This window comes from Cucurbita maxima, unplaced genomic scaffold (genome assembly GCF_002738345.1).
Source record: "Cucurbita maxima cultivar Rimu unplaced genomic scaffold, Cmax_1.0 Cma_Scf00030, whole genome shotgun sequence".
Lineage (NCBI taxonomy): Eukaryota > Viridiplantae > Streptophyta > Magnoliopsida > Cucurbitales > Cucurbitaceae > Cucurbita > Cucurbita maxima.
The window spans coordinates 1868567-1886419 of NW_019272046.1; the positions used below are offsets into that span (position 1 = coordinate 1868567).

General features: G+C 37.6%; 3 protein-coding genes across 4 annotated transcripts; all 3 read right to left on the reverse strand.

The window, feature by feature from the left end:
* Nucleotides 1-170: 170 nt before the first annotated feature.
* On the reverse strand, nucleotides 171-4414 carry LOC111465947 (pentatricopeptide repeat-containing protein At1g56690, mitochondrial-like). 2 transcript variants are annotated; one of them, XM_023110440.1, is made up of 2 exons: nucleotides 1747-4414; nucleotides 171-405 (listed from the first exon to the last, which is right to left on the reverse strand). In XM_023110440.1, the coding sequence occupies exon 1, from the start codon at nucleotides 4109-4111 to the stop codon at nucleotides 1985-1987; it is 2127 nt and encodes a 708-aa protein (XP_022966208.1). In that variant the 5' UTR covers nucleotides 4112-4414; the 3' UTR covers nucleotides 171-405; nucleotides 1747-1984. The 2 variants fall into 2 exon arrangements, with proteins under 2 accessions (XP_022966208.1, XP_022966207.1); XM_023110439.1 differs by lacking the exon at nucleotides 171-405 and adding an exon at nucleotides 662-765.
* Nucleotides 4415-6979: 2565 nt separating this feature from the next.
* Nucleotides 6980-8651, reverse strand: LOC111466122 (50S ribosomal protein 5, chloroplastic). The gene is made up of 2 exons (XM_023110710.1): nucleotides 8522-8651; nucleotides 6980-7501 (listed from the first exon to the last, which is right to left on the reverse strand). The coding sequence occupies exons 1-2, from the start codon at nucleotides 8619-8621 to the stop codon at nucleotides 7158-7160; spliced, it is 444 nt and encodes a 147-aa protein (XP_022966478.1). The 5' UTR covers nucleotides 8622-8651; the 3' UTR covers nucleotides 6980-7157.
* Nucleotides 8652-12750: 4099 nt separating this feature from the next.
* On the reverse strand, nucleotides 12751-17025 carry LOC111466107 (ER membrane protein complex subunit 8/9 homolog). Its single transcript, XM_023110692.1, has 5 exons — nucleotides 16622-17025; nucleotides 16311-16457; nucleotides 16178-16237; nucleotides 13122-13288; nucleotides 12751-13023 (listed from the first exon to the last, which is right to left on the reverse strand). Exons 1-5 carry the CDS (start codon nucleotides 16826-16828, stop codon nucleotides 12993-12995), a joined length of 612 nt encoding a protein of 203 aa, XP_022966460.1. The 5' UTR covers nucleotides 16829-17025; the 3' UTR covers nucleotides 12751-12992.
* Between the last annotated feature and the right edge of the window lie 828 nt (nucleotides 17026-17853).

Here is a 17853-nt window from a genome sequence, read left to right on the forward strand (position 1 = left end):
CATTTAGAGATAATTAAAACTTATTCAAAATTGTGCCATATATCAAACCTGAAAATGAAAGAAAAATATATATATGTTAAAAAAAAACTTAGATTTAAAAAATTTCAAAATACTGTCAAATATAGAAATATTCAAATAAGTTGATGCAAAATAAACATAAAAATTTAATTTTGATGAAAGTTCGAGGACTAAAATAATTTATTACCAAATTTTTGAATCTCTTGAAGCGACCTCAAGATTGAGAAATATTTTTTCGGAAGAATACTTACGATCACAATTGATATGAATCTAGAAGAAGTGCAATTATCACACTTTACGCTCATTTTTTTATGCATTATTTTCCTCGTCTCCATTGCAAACAAGGGATTCTCTCCAAATTTTGTGTCTTGTCTCACTCCAGCTAACCTGAAAGCATGAAATTTGAGACAAAAACAATGCTTAGCACAACCACGAGATAAAAGTAGTACAAATATTTGACATGAAAGTTTAAGGATTAAAAGAGGACATTCAAGAACACCATAATGAAACGAGGATGCTTATAGGCTTACACAAGTTGTAGGCACATGTAGAAATATTCTTTCAGAGAAAATACAGAACAACCAACGCATACTGTGCTCATATCACAATGTGTGGCTGTCCAAGGAGGATCTCCATAGCCATAAGTCACATATATTCTTCCGTGTCATGGATTCAATTCTGCTTACAGTAACGACTGCCTACAAAAATGGACTCGAAACGTCTTCTGGCCGAAATCGAAGCTGAGGTCTGAAAACCAGAAGGCAAGAAACAGGGCCAAAAGAAGAAAAAGACACATACCGGTTCGAGCAGAAGAATAAAGAAAGTATTTGAAGGTTTCATTCAGATGGGCAACACCATTTAACTACAATTTGCTTCAGATCGTTTGGTATGAATGTGGAGAAGAATTGAAATAAAATGGTTTCAATGTAATAGCATTGCGTTTTGGAAGACGTCTAGGATCCCAATCCACAAGTATCTCATATCAATGGGGGATTTTGAATTAGTCAAGTTGTAACTTAGCCTATTGATAGATATAAAGAAGGATGTTAGTTCCCCCTTAAACTAGACTTTCTCCATAAAGTCAAAAGTCTTAAATTGTTTTGTTGGCTTGATGACTAGTCACAATAAACGCTTGACATTCTACAGTAGAAGCTGTTCATTTATAATTGCTGCACCCTATAAAATATTAATATCACTTAAAGGGAGCATGTGAGATCCCACATCGGTTGGGGAGGAGAATGAAACATCCTTTATAAGAGTGTGGAAACCTCTCCTTAGTAGACGCGTTTTAGAAAAAACCTCGAGGGAAAGCCCGAAAAAGAAAACCCAAAGAAGACAATATCTACTAGCAGTGGACATTTGGCTGTTAAAAATGGTATTAGAGCCGGCGACTTGCCAGAGAGGAGGCTAAGCCCCGAAGGGGGTGAATATGAGGCGGTATGCCAGCAAAGACGTTGGACCTCGAAGGGGGTGGATTGAGGGGTCTCACATTGATTGGAGAAGGAAACAAGTGCTAACGAGAATGCTGGGCCCCAAAGGGGGTGGATTGTGAGATCCCGAAGGGGAGTGGATTATAAGATCTCATATCGGTTGAGGAGGAGAACAAAGCAACCTTTATAAGGGTGTGGAAACCTCTTCCTAGAAGACGCGTTTAAAAAAAAAAATGAGGAAAAACTCAAAAAAAAAAAACTTAAAGATGACAATATCGGCGGGTTGGAGTTTACCCACTTGGATGATGAATCAGACAACTTTTTCCAACATGTTCGTTGATTTCCATTTCTCCCCAGCAGAATTGATTGCGGTTCCCAAATCAACAAGATATAGGGTGTACGAGGTTGGCCGTTGGTCATTTACTGAACTTGAATCACTAAGGTTGGTCATTTAGTCATTTACTGGACTTCAATCTTGAACGCATGGGAAAATTTGGATGCATTAATTCAAACTCGATGCAATAACACATTCGATATCACCAATAATCCCGACACGAACACAAGCCATCCTTAAAATGATGGAACCGATTGGCATCTCTCAAGATGATCTCTCTTCCTGTAACCTTTGCAATAAGTTTAATAGCAGTGTGGCAATCCCCACAAACACGAAGATTCTTCATTACACGAATCGGCATCCCTTTTGGTAGTTTAAGAAGTCCATAAGCCACAGCCAGTTTCTCACTATGATATCCCAAGCTTTGCACTTTCTCTTCTTCATCGACATCATGTAGCACGAAACTTTGATCCGGGTAATATCCTTCCTCTCTTAGCAATCCAGATAACCACTCTAATGTTCTCATGATCTCTGAATGCTCAGGATGTCCAGAGCTCTCACCTCCTGTAAACATGTGTACTTTCTTATCCACATCAATCCAGCTACAGCCTGGGGACTTGTTCACACTTCTATCTCTCATAGTTCTTCGCAACTCGGCGACATCGTTCCATCGACCTTGAGATGCATAAATATTTGACAACAAAATGTAAGGCCCTGCATTCTTAGGCTCAAGCTGTAGAAGCTTCTTGGCTGCAACTTCAGCCAAATCCAATCTCATGTGGGTTCTACAAGCACCTAATAAAGACCCCCAAATAATAGCATCTGCTTCCATTGGCATGTTTTCGATTAAATCCATCGCCTCGTTTAGCTTACCCGCTCGACCAAGCAAATCAACCATACATGCATAGTGTTCAGTTTTTTGTTCCACTTGATACTTCATTTCCATGGAGTTGAAAATTTCTAAGCCCTTTTTCACATTGCCAGTGTAACTACATGCTGAAAGAACTCCTATAAATGTGATATCGTCGGGAACGACACGTGAAAAATGCATATCATGGAAAACTTGTAACGCTTCCTCCCCTAGACCATGTTGGGCATATCCTGTAATAATAGAGTTCCACATAACAACATCCTTAGTTGCAAACCTATCAAATATTTGTTTTGCCTTCACCAGATTGCCACACTTTACATACATCGTGAGAAGAACAGAGGCGACATAGACGTCGAGGTCAAACTGGGATCTCACCAGCTGTGCGTGTATCTCTCGACCGTGATCGAGAGTGGCTAAGCTAGCACAAACTGAAAGAACACTGATCAAAGAAGGAAAGTTTGGCCTTATTCCTTCTCTTTGCATCATACAAAACAACTGTAGTGCTTCTAACTCAAGGCCTTTCCTTTCATACACTTTAATCATAGCACTCCATGTTCCTTCATTCTTTTCTCTCATTTGATCAAACACTTGTCTTGCTTTTGGGACTTCCCCATTCTGGCCAAAACCAAGAATCATTGCATTACAAGCAACAAGAGACTTAATTGGCATTGAGTTAAAAAGCTCTGAAGCCTCATCAAGCCGCCCACAATTGGTGTAGCCCATCAGCATAGCAGTCCATGACACTTCATTTTTCTCAGGCATAACTTCAAACAGCTTTCTAGCAATATCCACTTGCTGGTTCTGCACATATCCAGTGATCATCATAGTCCAAGACACAACATTCCTACGAGGCATCTCATCGAAAAGCCTACGAGCTTCAGCTAAACGTCCTGCTTGGCAATACCCTCCAATCATACTAGTTCTAGCCACCACATCCTTCTCCGGCATCATATCAAAAAGCCTACAAGCATCATCAATCCGACCTTCTTGAATAAGCCCCTCCAACATCACCGTCCAAGACACTACATTCCTTTCAGGCATTTGCCAAAAAAGTGCCTCTGCCTCAGAAATCATACCCTCCTTCGCATACCCCCTAACCATTGCAGTCCAAGAAACAACATTCCTCTCAGGCATTTTATCAAACACTTTCCGAGCTTCATTGATCATCCCATTCTTAATATACCCAGAAATCAAGCCGTTCCAAGATACAGTATTTCTCTCAGACATTTTATCAAACATGTTCTGGGCTGCCTGAGGCCGATTGTTGTGAAAGTACCCAGCAACAATGGAGTTCCATGACACAATGCTTTTGTCACGCATTTCATCGAACACAGCCCGAGCTTTCTCGATTTGACCCAGTCGAGAATACCGAGCAATAAGAGAATTGGATGAAATTCCAAGCATTGAACAGTAGAAACGATTCAGAACTAGACGGAAAAACATTAATCCAGAGGACATCGAATACCCAGATGGAAGAAATCAAGAATTCAAATTCTGAATAACAAGCTGAAGAAACATACATGTAAATGAGACTAAAGATAGACGCAAAACAGGGAAGAACTTGACATGCCGTTGATAACAATCAAACATAGCAGCCACCTCAAAAGCGCTTCAAAACGAAACAGTATAATAATCCGCTAAAAGAAAAAAACTTGAAAGCATTACACGAAGGTTTACTCTGTGTACTCAACAAATAGGTTTAAATTCCTCCGTCAAAACTTAATGGAGCCTTCAACTGCAAATTTAATCCTTTTTAACGAGTTCATGCCATGTTCTACAATTTTCTGGCTACATTCTTTAAAAATAAATAAATAAATAAAACCTCCAAAATCTGTCATTTATTTCAAAAATATCATTATTCATTCAAATTTTGGAATCAATGATGTGGCAGTGATTAGGATTAAGAAGATTTAACTACAAAATTTTGTCGATTAAGTTTAATTTATATAGCCATAAGAGTTAGATTTTCGATCAAATGATATAAATAGTTTCTATAATAGAGATTATTTATAAAAAAATTTATTGAGGAACTAATTCTAATATTTAAAACTATAAAAACTAAATTAGAATTTATGAGACACATGATGATTATTATTATTATTATTTGAAGTGACTCTAAGATTATAAATTCATATTCATTTCCTCGTTTAGTTTAGATCTTGTAATAGCTATACTCTTAGGCTTATAAATACAGTCAGAGAGAACATCTATATGGATAATCGAATTATTAAGAAGAAATGTTTCATTCTTTGCAAAGAATATTAGAATCGATTTTGATTTTATATAGAATTAAATAAAATTAAACGTTAAACAAACTTGCACTGAAGTAATATCAAGAATATTCCTACGAATCTTTAATTTATTTGCTCCATCTCTTCTTCTGGTTGAATCTTCTTTATAAAGTCTTTATGACTATGACTCAAACACAAAGTCAACGTGGTGCGCAAAGATGCTTGCTTTTATTTGAAATGTAAGAGTAGTACATGGTCTGACTATTTTAAAAAATAGTAAGTGACCTCACTATTGGTGTTATGGAATACAATTGGGGATAGGGAATTAGGCAACTTTCTCATTTGAGCAAGTTTGAATGTGTAGTACTTCTCTAAACAAGACCCACACGTGTGAGCATGGGTCGATCAGGTAGGCTCGTGCATCCCTTTGGCCTTGGTTTGTCGGTCCAGCACTTGCTAATGAGCTCATTGCCAAACACCACGGCGGGAAAGGGCTATCAATACATCATGGTAAACACAATGCCATAAATCATAAAAAAGACCTCAAAATCACTCATAACTACCACAATGAAACTCCCCCTGAGAGATTTATGGGGTTCTATGCTTAGTGAACAACTCAATCCTCACCCATGTTCAAGGCTTCATGTGTTCCCTACGATACAATCTACATATCTATGTCTAGGGCTTCCTGCATTCCTTGCGACATAGTCTAAGTACCTATGTCTAGGGCTTCATGCGTTCCCAGCAACGTAGTTTGTGTCATAGGACCATGTTGCACTACACATTGGGAGGTCTTTAGGATATCTCGAGTTCTAGTTCTAAGAGTTTTTTTGTTAAGTCTTGAAGCACAACTAAGACAAATTTCTTAACAAGTGCATCCTAATCCACATGAGTCATAAACATTTATTCGCATGCATAAATCTTTGATAAGCACCTTCGCACTTGGTATTCATAAAATAATTTGATTTCTTATAAAATGTCTTTGAGGGGTAGTTTTGTACTTTTTCTCTCGGTTCATATCCTAAAATTGTTCTAACCCCCTTAAGATGTTGCATATTTGTGCTCAATATCATAAATGAGTCTCATATAAATTTCGGTAGTATTTTGAGTCTTTTAGGATTTTGAAAACTTCTTAGAAATCTCAAAGGGGTATTTTGGTCATTTAACACCTCAAATCTTGGTTTAAATCCTTAACATATACCAATGGCCTTGTAACTTTGTATAATCCCTATAAACTATGACATAATTGAATGGACACCGAAAAGCTAGGTTATATATTCTATAGACTAGCCTACGAGGTAGACTCAACACGTTCGATGGTTCCACCATTGATGCTCCATTTCTGTTAGGTATACCTTACAAAATATAATAAACTAGGTTGTTTCGTTATGTTATGTTTTACCTTACCTGGAATGTGAATGTTAATTGATGTATTGATGAGGTTTAGATTTAGCAAAGTTTGTAATGTGAATGGGGAGTTATAGTTTAGTAAGCTCCTAAACACTATCTATGCATGAAAATGATTTTCTTAAGGAAGGTTTGATGTTTCAGTTATACGTCTCGAACATAGTTAAAATACGTAGTGTTATAACCATAGAGATGAAAAATTGTTTATAAATCATTAGAAGTTCCTGTTAATTTTTATGATACCCTATAATACTCAAAATGTCCCTATAATTATGTACCAGTGACTTATGACCCAAGTGACTTCTAAATGACATGAAATTTAATAAGAACGCTTATGTCATAATTTAAATGTATTATACAAAGTTACTAATGCCATTAGAATATGTCAAGGATTTAAACTAAGATTTGGCATCAAAACCAAAACTCTATGTTTACTCAAGTGTCTATTTACTTTTCGCCCAACTTTGTCTATTCAACGTGTCAGCCACACATCAAGACAGGCACGCCGAGCTCAAACTCTTTTTTTTTTTTTTTTTTTTTTTATAGAGCATTGACTCAGACGTGCCTCATTGGAGAAACAAGAATACATCTTTTTAGTACATTTAAAGGAATAAAACAGTCTTCTGAACCAATTTCACGTGTCTAAATCCCTAAGAAATTGCCTATGTCTGTTGAAAACTGTACAGAATACCTTTGAACTCAACATTAGACATTCAAATCTACCCACAAGTTTCATATTCCATCACTCATTGATTTCTTTCAGATATAAAAAGAAGCAAGAACGTTTTCATTAAAGTATAAACAAATTAGAAGTAATGAGAAGTGGGTAAAGCTCTAAACCTGCAATAGCTGAAGGAGCTTGGTTATCAAACATTCTTCAATTTCTTCATCTTTGAAGGAGGCCATCGTCCCTTCTTCCTCAAATGGCGCTTCTGAACAAGCCGCTTCCTCCGAAGTCTTATCTTCTTTGCTAGCTTCATCCTTGCCTTCTGCTCCTCCCTCTCTTGCAGCTTTGATTCTAATGGAAGTTTGTCAACTGGAACTGCAGGGGGCTGTGGTTCACTACTGTCTGTTTCTACCGTAGCATCAATCTCAGACGCAGCTTTCACAATCAATGACGATCTATTTTCAATCAAAGAGGGGTTTCGAAGTCCAACTCCATTGAAATGTTTTGGCTGAAACACATTAGGCTTCATGAACAACATAGAACCTGAAATTTAAACAGCAAAGTAGAGGAAATTGAGCCAAGATACATTATAAAAAAGGAGGGGAACAGTCATTCAAATTAAAGCCAAAGATTGAGGTTATATTGCAAAAGTTGTTTCTTAGAAATCACCAACCCATGATTATTCTCTTAATTAGCCAATGTCTGATACCCTCCCAACAATCCTTCCCTCGAACAAAGTATACTATAGAGACTCCCCTCGAACAAAGTACACCCTTTGTTCGACACTTGAGTCACTTTTGTTAGACGAACACGACTCTCCACAATGGTATGATATTGTCCACTTTGAGCGTAAGCTCTCATGGCTTTACTTTGGGCTTCCCCAAAAGGCCTCATACCAATGGAGAGTGTATTCTTAGATTATAAACCCATGATCATTCCCTAAATTAACCGATGTGGGACTTTCATCATCCAACAACTTTGACTATGCTTTTGAGGGTCCCAACTTCTTTATTTGACATTTGAGGATTCTATTAACGTAACTAGGTTAAGGAGATGACCCTAATACCATGTTAGAAATCACTACTCTCTACCGATGTATTTCTTACTTATAAATCCATGATCATTCCCTTACTTAGCAAATTTTTTAGACTTCCTCCCAACTATTCTCCACCGTAACCACGTAAAATTGAGGGTGATGAACAGGAAGCAGATCATTCAGCATTTAAAACACAAGTTACAGAAAAAAAAAAAAAACACACTCAGGAAATAGAAATTCAGTGCACATCAACTTAAAAGCGTAAAATCAAAAGCCTCTAACACACAGATACTAACTGCTTGACAAAATGCCTGACAAACAAATGACTACAAACAATTCCTTCAAGTACATAAAACAAGTCTTCGTGTTCGTGAAAACGAAACTCTTCATTTGCATTAACACGCAGCAAAAAGAATAAAGTAAAAAGAGAAATGAAGTTACAGAATTAGACAAAAGCATTCGTTCGATCGTATCGAACAAAGAGGCGGTAAAGGAAATCCGGGAGGGGGAGAGAAAGATAGGCGTACATTGGGCGGCGGAGTTCATCGGGAAACATGACGGCGACAGCGGAAATAGTGATGAAGGGAGAGAGGTGGAGACGGGATTGGAGCAGAGAAGTAAAGCCATGGTGTTTTCTCCGGCAGCCGCTCGCACACTTTGGATAAGCTCTATTTTGGTCTATTTATCAAATTTTGCCTTTTTCTCTTTACAAAATGTCATTTTTACCCTTCTCAATTTAGATGAATGATGCAAGATTATTGTAACTAATAGACTTCTACCGCTTCTTTTTGGAAAACTTACTCCAACCATAAAAATCCAACTTCAATCCAAATCGAACTCGAGACCTACAATAAAGAAAAAAGTTCGTGTTGACCTAAACTCCATGACCCGATTAGTGAACACCTTGTCACACGTTTCGTACGTTCTTGTCGTTGCTTGAAAAATAATATTTTTAGAAAAAAGTTCGTCATTCCAAGTCACTTCGTAGCCTACTGCATCTCACTCGGTCATGCCATCGAGAATGAGCCCACGTGTCGTTCATAACATCGAGGCATCCCAACCATCCATTCATCTAGGTTCTATCGAGGCATGCTCTCCGTGCCCATATCATGTCATTTATAGATATCGTACCAGATAGCGGATGCAGAATCTAACCTTCGACACATGGGTAATGGTGAGATACTAGCACATTCATGCCCCTCAGTACTGTCCTTGAAAACCTCATTTCAAAGGAAGTCGCCCTAGACACTTGTTTTGAAACAATCACCCTCACTATGACACACATATGTGTCACAGGGTAGCTCGTTTATGCCACAGGGCCCAAGGGTGTTGGAGAGATGACACTATGTCTCCCCCTAAGGTACATTTTGAGACATTTTCAAACTGGTGGGTGTAGACATGATTTTTCCGGATGGACATATGAAGTCATGGAGCGTCTGTTCGGTGTCTGATTGACACCAAATTTGGCGAGTATTCATATTTCATATGGACGAACTTGACTCTAGAACTGTATGTTCAAATTTCCTTTAGAACCCTTATCTGGCCCTTCAACAAGTCTATCTGTGACGCTCATGTCTCCTTGTTATCCCTATCTTGCTTATGCCTCGTTTCCTCTTCAATGTGCACGTTATATGGTGTGTTGGATGATGCACTATCCTCCTTGGTGGCATCATGACATTCTTCTATATAGGCCCTGCTTTACTTGTCTCGACGTGGGGTTACAACCTACTCTCTTCATAGTATGGTCGTGACTCTATGCATGCATTGAAATGAAGGATCTAAGCTGAGAAAGAGATAGAAAAGAGAGAAAATGACGAGAGAAAGAGCATGAGAGATATCCAAAAACTTACAAACGGACCACCATGTCATGAGGCGGCAAGATCCTAAAAAGGAACATGAAATTTAGATTTTGCTGACAATATTGGTGTATACTCGAGCCTCTAGTCCCGTTTGAGAGAAATATTTTAGAAAATGTGAGCGAGGAAATACGTTGAAAATAATTTTAAAGATAACAATGTTATAAGCTAAAAGCGAGTCTGCAACAATAATGACTTTGATAGTATATAACCCGGGTATGAAGAATTGACAACTAGTTACATCGCCTATAATACATTTTGGGGCATTTTAGCCTTGATGGGTGTAGACATGATTTTGGTGAACGGTTATACACCCCATATTGACACGACAACAATAATAAAGGTCTATCTAACGTGAAAGCAAGTAAAAATGAGTTTGGAATGAGCATGCGGCCATGGACAACACGTCCTGGACAAGAATGAGCGTGACATCTTCTTCCACTCAATTGGTTGACGTCTCTGTGAACTGACTCTTTGTGAACTCAACGATGTATGTTGAATCTGACTTCAGGTCTCTAGTTTGAGGATTGATCGTTGCTAAGGTCAAATAGTCATTCGGCTGTAGCATAGACCGTGGAAAGATCTTGGACCCTTTGTTCATAAAGTTTGGCCTTCGCTCACGACTTTAGCCCCTCAGCAAAACAAAAGACCTTGTCTTTCTCGGACATGTCACAAATATCCAACATAAGTTTAAAAAATTATATAACATAGTCTCCGATATTCTTGGTATGCCTCAACTCCCTTAACTTCTTCCTTGCGATTATCTCTACATTCTGTGGGAAAAACTGAGAGCGGAGTTTTTGTTTTAAGATCCCCAAAATGTCTATAGTACATCGAACATCTTGAATTTTCATGTACTTGAATCTCTACCACAACTTTGCATCGTCAGCTAGATGCATTGTTGTCAACATGACCTTCACTTCTTCTGCCATGGTATTTGTGGCTCAAAAGTACTCAAGGTGAAGATAAAGTTTTCGCATCTCGAACCCCACAAAAAGCTTGGGCTCCAAAACTTTTATCTTGTTGAATTGTACTACACCCACAATTGGGGTTTGGTTCCCCACCGCTCTCATGGCCAAGTTTAGTCTGGCGCTCAAATTTGTCGTTTCAGTCCTGACTACTCCAAGGGCTGCTCTCAAATCCTCACACATTTCTAAGATCATCTGAACAATCGCTCATTGAGTGTTGTCTAAGCTCTTGATGTGTTCCTTCATCCGGACAACAAAGCCTGCCAAGCTGTCCATATTCTCAAAGACACCAGTAGTTGTAGCGTTGTCTTATAGGGTCTCGAACCTAATCATTATTTCGCGGACAAGCATTGCCTCAAGGAGACCTACCATCTCGTCGATCCTGTCTGCTTTAGCGCAATCTCGTTCATGTGAGACTCCAAAAGCTCCATTCCACCATAAACTTCGCTCATGTAGAGTAACTGATTTTCGATTTCTATCAATCGGTCAGCCTGGGACTTGCATAGTTGTTTTGCAGCAATCATGTCTTTGTACTATGATCCAAGGAGGCGACTCGACTCTGATACCACTTGTCACAATCGTATTTTTGCGGTAGTGGGATAACAATTATGCGGTACTTGTTATATCCTAGTGAAAGATTCAGTTGTGTGAAATTTGAACTTCATGAATAATATTGACATATGCTCGAGCCTCGAGTCACGTTTAATAGAAATATTTAAAAAAATGTGAGCAAGAAAAGTTGAAAATAATTAAAAAAAAAAAAACAATGTTATAAACTAAAAACGAGTAGGCAACAATAATGGCTTTGATAGCATATAATCGAGTAGAAAGAATTGACAACTAGCCACGTTTGAGTGTAAATATGATTTTAGTACCTAGTCATACACTCTATATAGCCATACACTCTATATTAATCAGCCACAATAAATCTTGTGATTCTTGTTATACATTATTAAAGGAACTCATCGAACAAGTTCTCAGTCCATAAGAAGTTTGATTAACATTAATTGAATTACTCTAACATACAAGTTCTAAGCACAAAAATTTGTGATGCAAGAGAACTTAGCTTTTCGCCAAGCTAAAACAGAAACTCTATTCTTTTCCATTCAAAATGTGATAGTCAACCATAAAAGAAAAAGAAGGTTTTATATAGTCTTTGACAACTTAACTTTTATGAGTTAAATACACTCATAGCCTCCGTATTAACCTGGCTAGTTATGTTCCGTATTAACCTGGCTAGTTATGATAACATATGTGAATTACACTGTAACTTTAACTCTCATATTACAATTAGCTTAAATGATACACAAATATTGAAAACATGGCTAGTTATGATAACACTAAACTATGAATTCATTGAATGCAAATTAAAATGCTCATGAAACTTAATTTTGTACAACAGGAAAGGAGTCCAACATCTTCTAGAATTTCCTTGACGATCTCACTATAACTTGAATACAATACAAGAGACTCAAATCATTCTAGTCAGGGCCTTCCGGTATGAAAAATCGTTAATCTTTGTTCATATCACCTAGACTCAATCAAACTAACGAATTGAAACTCCTATTTTTTAATATTTCAAGAACTCACTATTAGAAATAGGCCAATAGTGGATTCAACGATCATGACAAGTTGGCGAACGTGAATGATGGATGGTAGTCGATGCGGCGACTCGACTTGATCGACGACATTGGAGAGAATCCGGTAGAGGAGTGAGAGAGGACAAACCCAAATGAGGGAGATTGTACAACAGACAACGGATATGATGAGCTGATAACATTTAACTTTTCTACTTGTTGTGGTTCATTACCTTCATAGGTATCAACATTATTACAAGTGCCACTTTTTTCTTTTTCTTTTGCCTACAAATTGAACTCTAATTTAAAAAGTAGAGAAATTTACCTTTATTAAGATAAAAGTTACCTAGAATCCAACCAAAAATGGCAATATGTTAGCATACATCCAAACAATTCCTTAAATATCCGCCCCTAATTTAAAACACCAGAAGAAACAGGACTTCACTGAGCTTTCATTCGAATCAAAGACAAGTAATCGAAGTCTAACAAAATAAAATTCAACCATTAACATTCTCAAACCTTGAAAAGCACAAGGCTCCAGTTTCCAACTAATCCTTTCTAGAGCAATCACGCCTTGCAACTACGGGAAAAGATCTTCTACTTGAAGAGGTCTGGGTTCAACCAATCCCTGCAAATTTTCAAGGTTTAAGACAATAAAGTTTAACTGTGTTGCTCATTCACGATTGATGCAATATTCAAAAAGAGAGGGAACATTGTGTATCGTACTTGCTAATGTCGTCGAGGTGATCATCGAAATCCACCACATCTTGCCATTTTTCAGATGATATGAAATCCAACAGGACCACATTTGCTGACGGTTCCTTCATTGTTAGCTGGCTGCTTCCATCTGATCCAGCCAACTTCCAATTCTTGGAGGTTTCCCTTGTGTATAGCTGATCGGAGACGAAACAAACGAAATGGAACGAGAAACACATTATGCAGCCATCTCCTCATGCTTAAGGTCTACTTTATTTCATGGTGAAACTAGCAATATAGACAAGGCCTACAGTTTAAAGGGTTCCTAAGGTGACAAAGTGGCAGCAAAAGATAGCCAAGATAATGAATAAATGTTCATCACAAATTACAGTCATTTGAAAAATGAAATAATATCCTGATAATATCTAAATACTAGAGAAGTTTCATACAACACAAGTCAGTAATTTTAGATCTCAAGTTTCACATTAGATAGAACAAATAATAATTGCTTGGGAGATATTAAAAAAACAAAGGGAAAGCGACTGGAACAAGAAGCAACCAGGATCGATGCTGGCAAACAAACCACTCAAAATCCCAGAATAAGTAAATTTCCACTGACAACACTTACCATCATAAGTTTAGTAACGAATTTGACTACGTTGAGATCTTTTTATCTTTTATGTTAAACAATTACCAAAGTTTGAGCTCACTAACATATTTAAATTGATCTTTCGAGTTCAACCACACATCCAGATTGATGTCATAAACTACAAACGCGGGAGTTCAACTCAAAATTAATACTTTTGACCAATGAGATAAAATATAATTGTTACCTCCTCCAACTAACTCAGACCTTTCAAAAAAAAAAAAAAAAAAAGTCCAACAAGTGATCTTCCGCACTTCTGCTGAGGCCAAATATCAACTAATTAGTAAACATGTAAATCAGGTTGAGTTCAAAAGACCCTAAGCTACCATTTATGAGGGTTGGCTACCATTTAGAACAAAAGTGGCAACTAGGGGCCCCGCCCCGTTTCTGCTAAAAAAAAGTGGCAACTAGGAGTTGTATAAACCAAGCTGTGAAAGAATATTGTTCAAATTACCTTCGATAAATTTAAGTCACATTAAGTAAATTCAACTTTTATTATAGTTGAACTCAAGTAGTAATTGATGTCACATTAAGAAGAATCGAGCTTCATTTATGAAATGAAGCCTTCAAGTTACTTCAAGTGGGGATTCATTTATTCTTAGATGGTTACAAATTCTTGATGAATGATTGAAATCTAGATTTATGGTGTTTCATTAATATTTTTAGTTTTAAAACTTTTTATTTATCTTTTAGGTCACAATTCTATATAGTTTAGGTGCATCCTTAATCATTCAAGCTTGACTATCTTGCTTGTAGAGTGATTCGAATCATAAACTAGTTTTTTTGCTTTGAGATATTTGATCAACAAAATAATCTAGATCTTACTTTTTCTTGGGGGGATTCCTTATCGTTTTGGGGTTCTTGAATATTTTAGATTTAAAGGTTTTATTCTTCAATAAGGTTGTTAGATTGAATTCTCAAGAGTTACAATCATTTGGGATGAAATCATCTTAATTTAGGGGTTTTAGCATTTGTGATATAGGGGTTTGCACATCCACAAGGATTTTTATATCCAATTGGCTAGAGTTTTCATATTAAGGGCCTCCAAAGGCTCCCAATATTTTTCCAAGAATTGAAGAACATCCAGGTGTTTTTAACTGCTTCACAATACAGATTGGATATGTATTTGCTTCCATTACAGCACTCTATGAATCACTGTTTGCACAATAAACTTCTTCGAGATCTTTAACTTCAAAATTAAGTCAATCTTATTGATGTGTAACATTTGGATCTTTTCTCAAAAAAAATTATAAAAAGATTTACAATAGAAAACCACCATAGCTTCAAGCAACCACTTTCTGATAATTTATTTAGGGTCCAAGAAACCCCCAAACAACAAGAGAAAGAAAAAGTAACCTACTCTGCTGCCTCCTTATCATAAACGTGCCTCCTGTAATATACGATCTAAGATTCTCCTTTGATCTAAAACGTTATGCATAAACCCTGGTGGCTGAGGGGCAAACTAAATAAAGGAGTGTAATGGCTCACTATTTAATTGGGCAAAAAATTTCTAATGATCAAATGATGTTTCTCCAAGATCCGTCCTGAAACCAAGAAGAACATCTTGTGTTCAATTCTACATCTAAAACTGGAGCAGCTCCAACATTTAGGAAAATTGGAAATTGCCCTCCAATTGCCTCTACCAAACTCTCGCCTCCTAAAAACAAACCCCACATACTTTATCCATTCCAATGCAGAATACGTACAAGCTAACCAAATTTTCGAACAACATTAAAAAGGGGTCAGAAAGTTAAATAAATTCAAGGGTCTAGTTACCCGCTGGAATTTAAGATAAACAAGACAGAAAATCAGTGAAAAGCTCCAACATACATTTCTTTATATTTCAAATAGCATAAGCAGAGATAAAGATGTCAAGTCTCCACCAATGGAAGGTAACTGAGAAATTGTGAGATCTCACATTGGTTGGAGAGGGGAACAAAGCATTCCTAATAAGGGTGTGGAAACATCTCCTTAGTAGACACATTTTAAAACCTTGAGGGGAAGCCCAGAGGGAAAAGCCCAAATAGGACCATATCGTTAACAGTAGACTTGAGCTGTTATAGAAATTGTCTAAAGACTCATACATTTCTCGCAACATTTTCGTAGTGTTAGATCAATTAATTGGGAAAACTATAAGAACCTCCCTCCAGTAAATGAATGAACTATCAATGATGTAAGAGAGTTATTTTTACGATGTTCCACTGTCCTGCAAAAACTGAACAAAGCAGTTGGTCCCAGAGAACAATGCGCCATATCAGCATCAATCTCAACCAACAATATTTAAAATTTTCATTTTAGCCATCTAACATTACTCACCTGAATGAGTTTGAAACAGACTAAAAAGAGGAAACTATGGCGGAAAATCATTAAGGAAATTCTAAGGAAGCGCGCAAATACAATTACCAAAACCATGATAAGAATTCTATAGCGACATACTCACCTCCACTACAGGGCTTCTATCCTTTCTCTTTGGCAAAGCTTCAAGTTTTCTGTGATCTAACTGCAGAGAAGCATGAATCAAACAACAAAATATACAAATCACTACAGTTAAAGCACAAGAAGACATATCTTACCAAAAGAAGAGCAGCATGAGGAAAGGATCGAGAAATATGATCAGCAATATTCTTCGCTACACCACCGACATCATAATCATCAAAACGCACATTGGCATGAAAATACCCCACGATACTCAATCCCTTAGCCGCATAATATTCTTCAATCTGATTCCAAATCAATCACGCCACGACTTCATCAATCATAGATCTCAAACACGCAAGTGAAAAGGTAGTAAAAACGGCATCAAACACAACAAATTCTCACATGAGCAACTAGTTCACTCAAACCTAAACATGAAATTCCAAGCAGAAGTGTTGAAAATGAGTACCAGTAGGAGAGAAATTTCAAGCTGAGGGAGGAGGCCGATGCTGGAATGGAAGAGGGGGACAGATTCGGCAATTTCGATGACATCATTGGAGCCGGAGATGCGACCTAGGAGGACTCCGTTGACGGCGGAGGTCCGGTGCTTTAGGGCGTGGAGAACGAGCTTTATGTAGGCATTTTGTGAGATTTCAAAGCGTAGATCGCCACCCATGAGTGAGTGAGCTGGTGAAACACCGGAGAGTACGCCGGACGAGACGGTGAATGGGAGGAGGACGAGGCGGAGTTTGCAGCCACAGCAAAGCCGGACAGAGTAGCCGCGAAGTGAGAAGAAAGAAGCAAACAAAAAAATTAGCAAATATATTAATCACATTGATTATTAGTAGTAGAAGAATTCATATATTTCTTGTAATTCGAGTATGCCAATTCCATCTAAGACTCGCTGTTTCATTCACGGATTTGGCGATTCATTACAGGCATCCTCCAAAATTCTCAAACGATTCCTCCTAGAATCCCATCTATTGTAAGAATTTTTCTCTCAAAACGTCCAGGTCAATCCAATTGCCTTTGTAAAAGCCCGTGGCGTTACATGGATCCAATTAGAGATCATAGATTTTCAAACGTCTCTCTTTACATCGATCTATCTCAATCCTGTTACAATTCTCTCAATTTGGTGTTATGAAAATAATATCGAAATTAGTTTGTGTTCTACGAATTTCGTCATGGATTCGTCTTCAATAAAGGTCAAGAATTGAGAGAATAGGCTCATCCGAACCATAGTCTGAACCTCAACCTCCAGACCCTGGTCGTCTGGATTCGTCTTCAATAAGTGACATGATGTGATCAAGGAGGACAGCGTATCATCCAACCCATCGAGAGTGTGCATTCAAACTAAGTCAAATCATACGCAAAGTTTGAGAGAATGAGGCGACAAGAGTGTCGAAGACAAGCTCGAAAAGGGTGGAGTAGAACCCTAGGCCATAACCTTAGAAGTCAGGTTTTTGATATGTGGCTTTGGAATTAAGTCTGTCAATATGAAATATGAAAAAATTTGGTGTCGATCAGATACTTGATGAAAGATGCACGAAGTTGTATGACCGCTTGCCAAAATATCGTCTACTTGAGAAGGATTGGAAATGCCTTAAAATGTACTATATGGTTAGGCATGATGTCAGCTCTCCTCCATAGGGGTGTACATGGTCCGAGTTGAGTTGGGTTGAAGGATTTTTTTTTACCCAA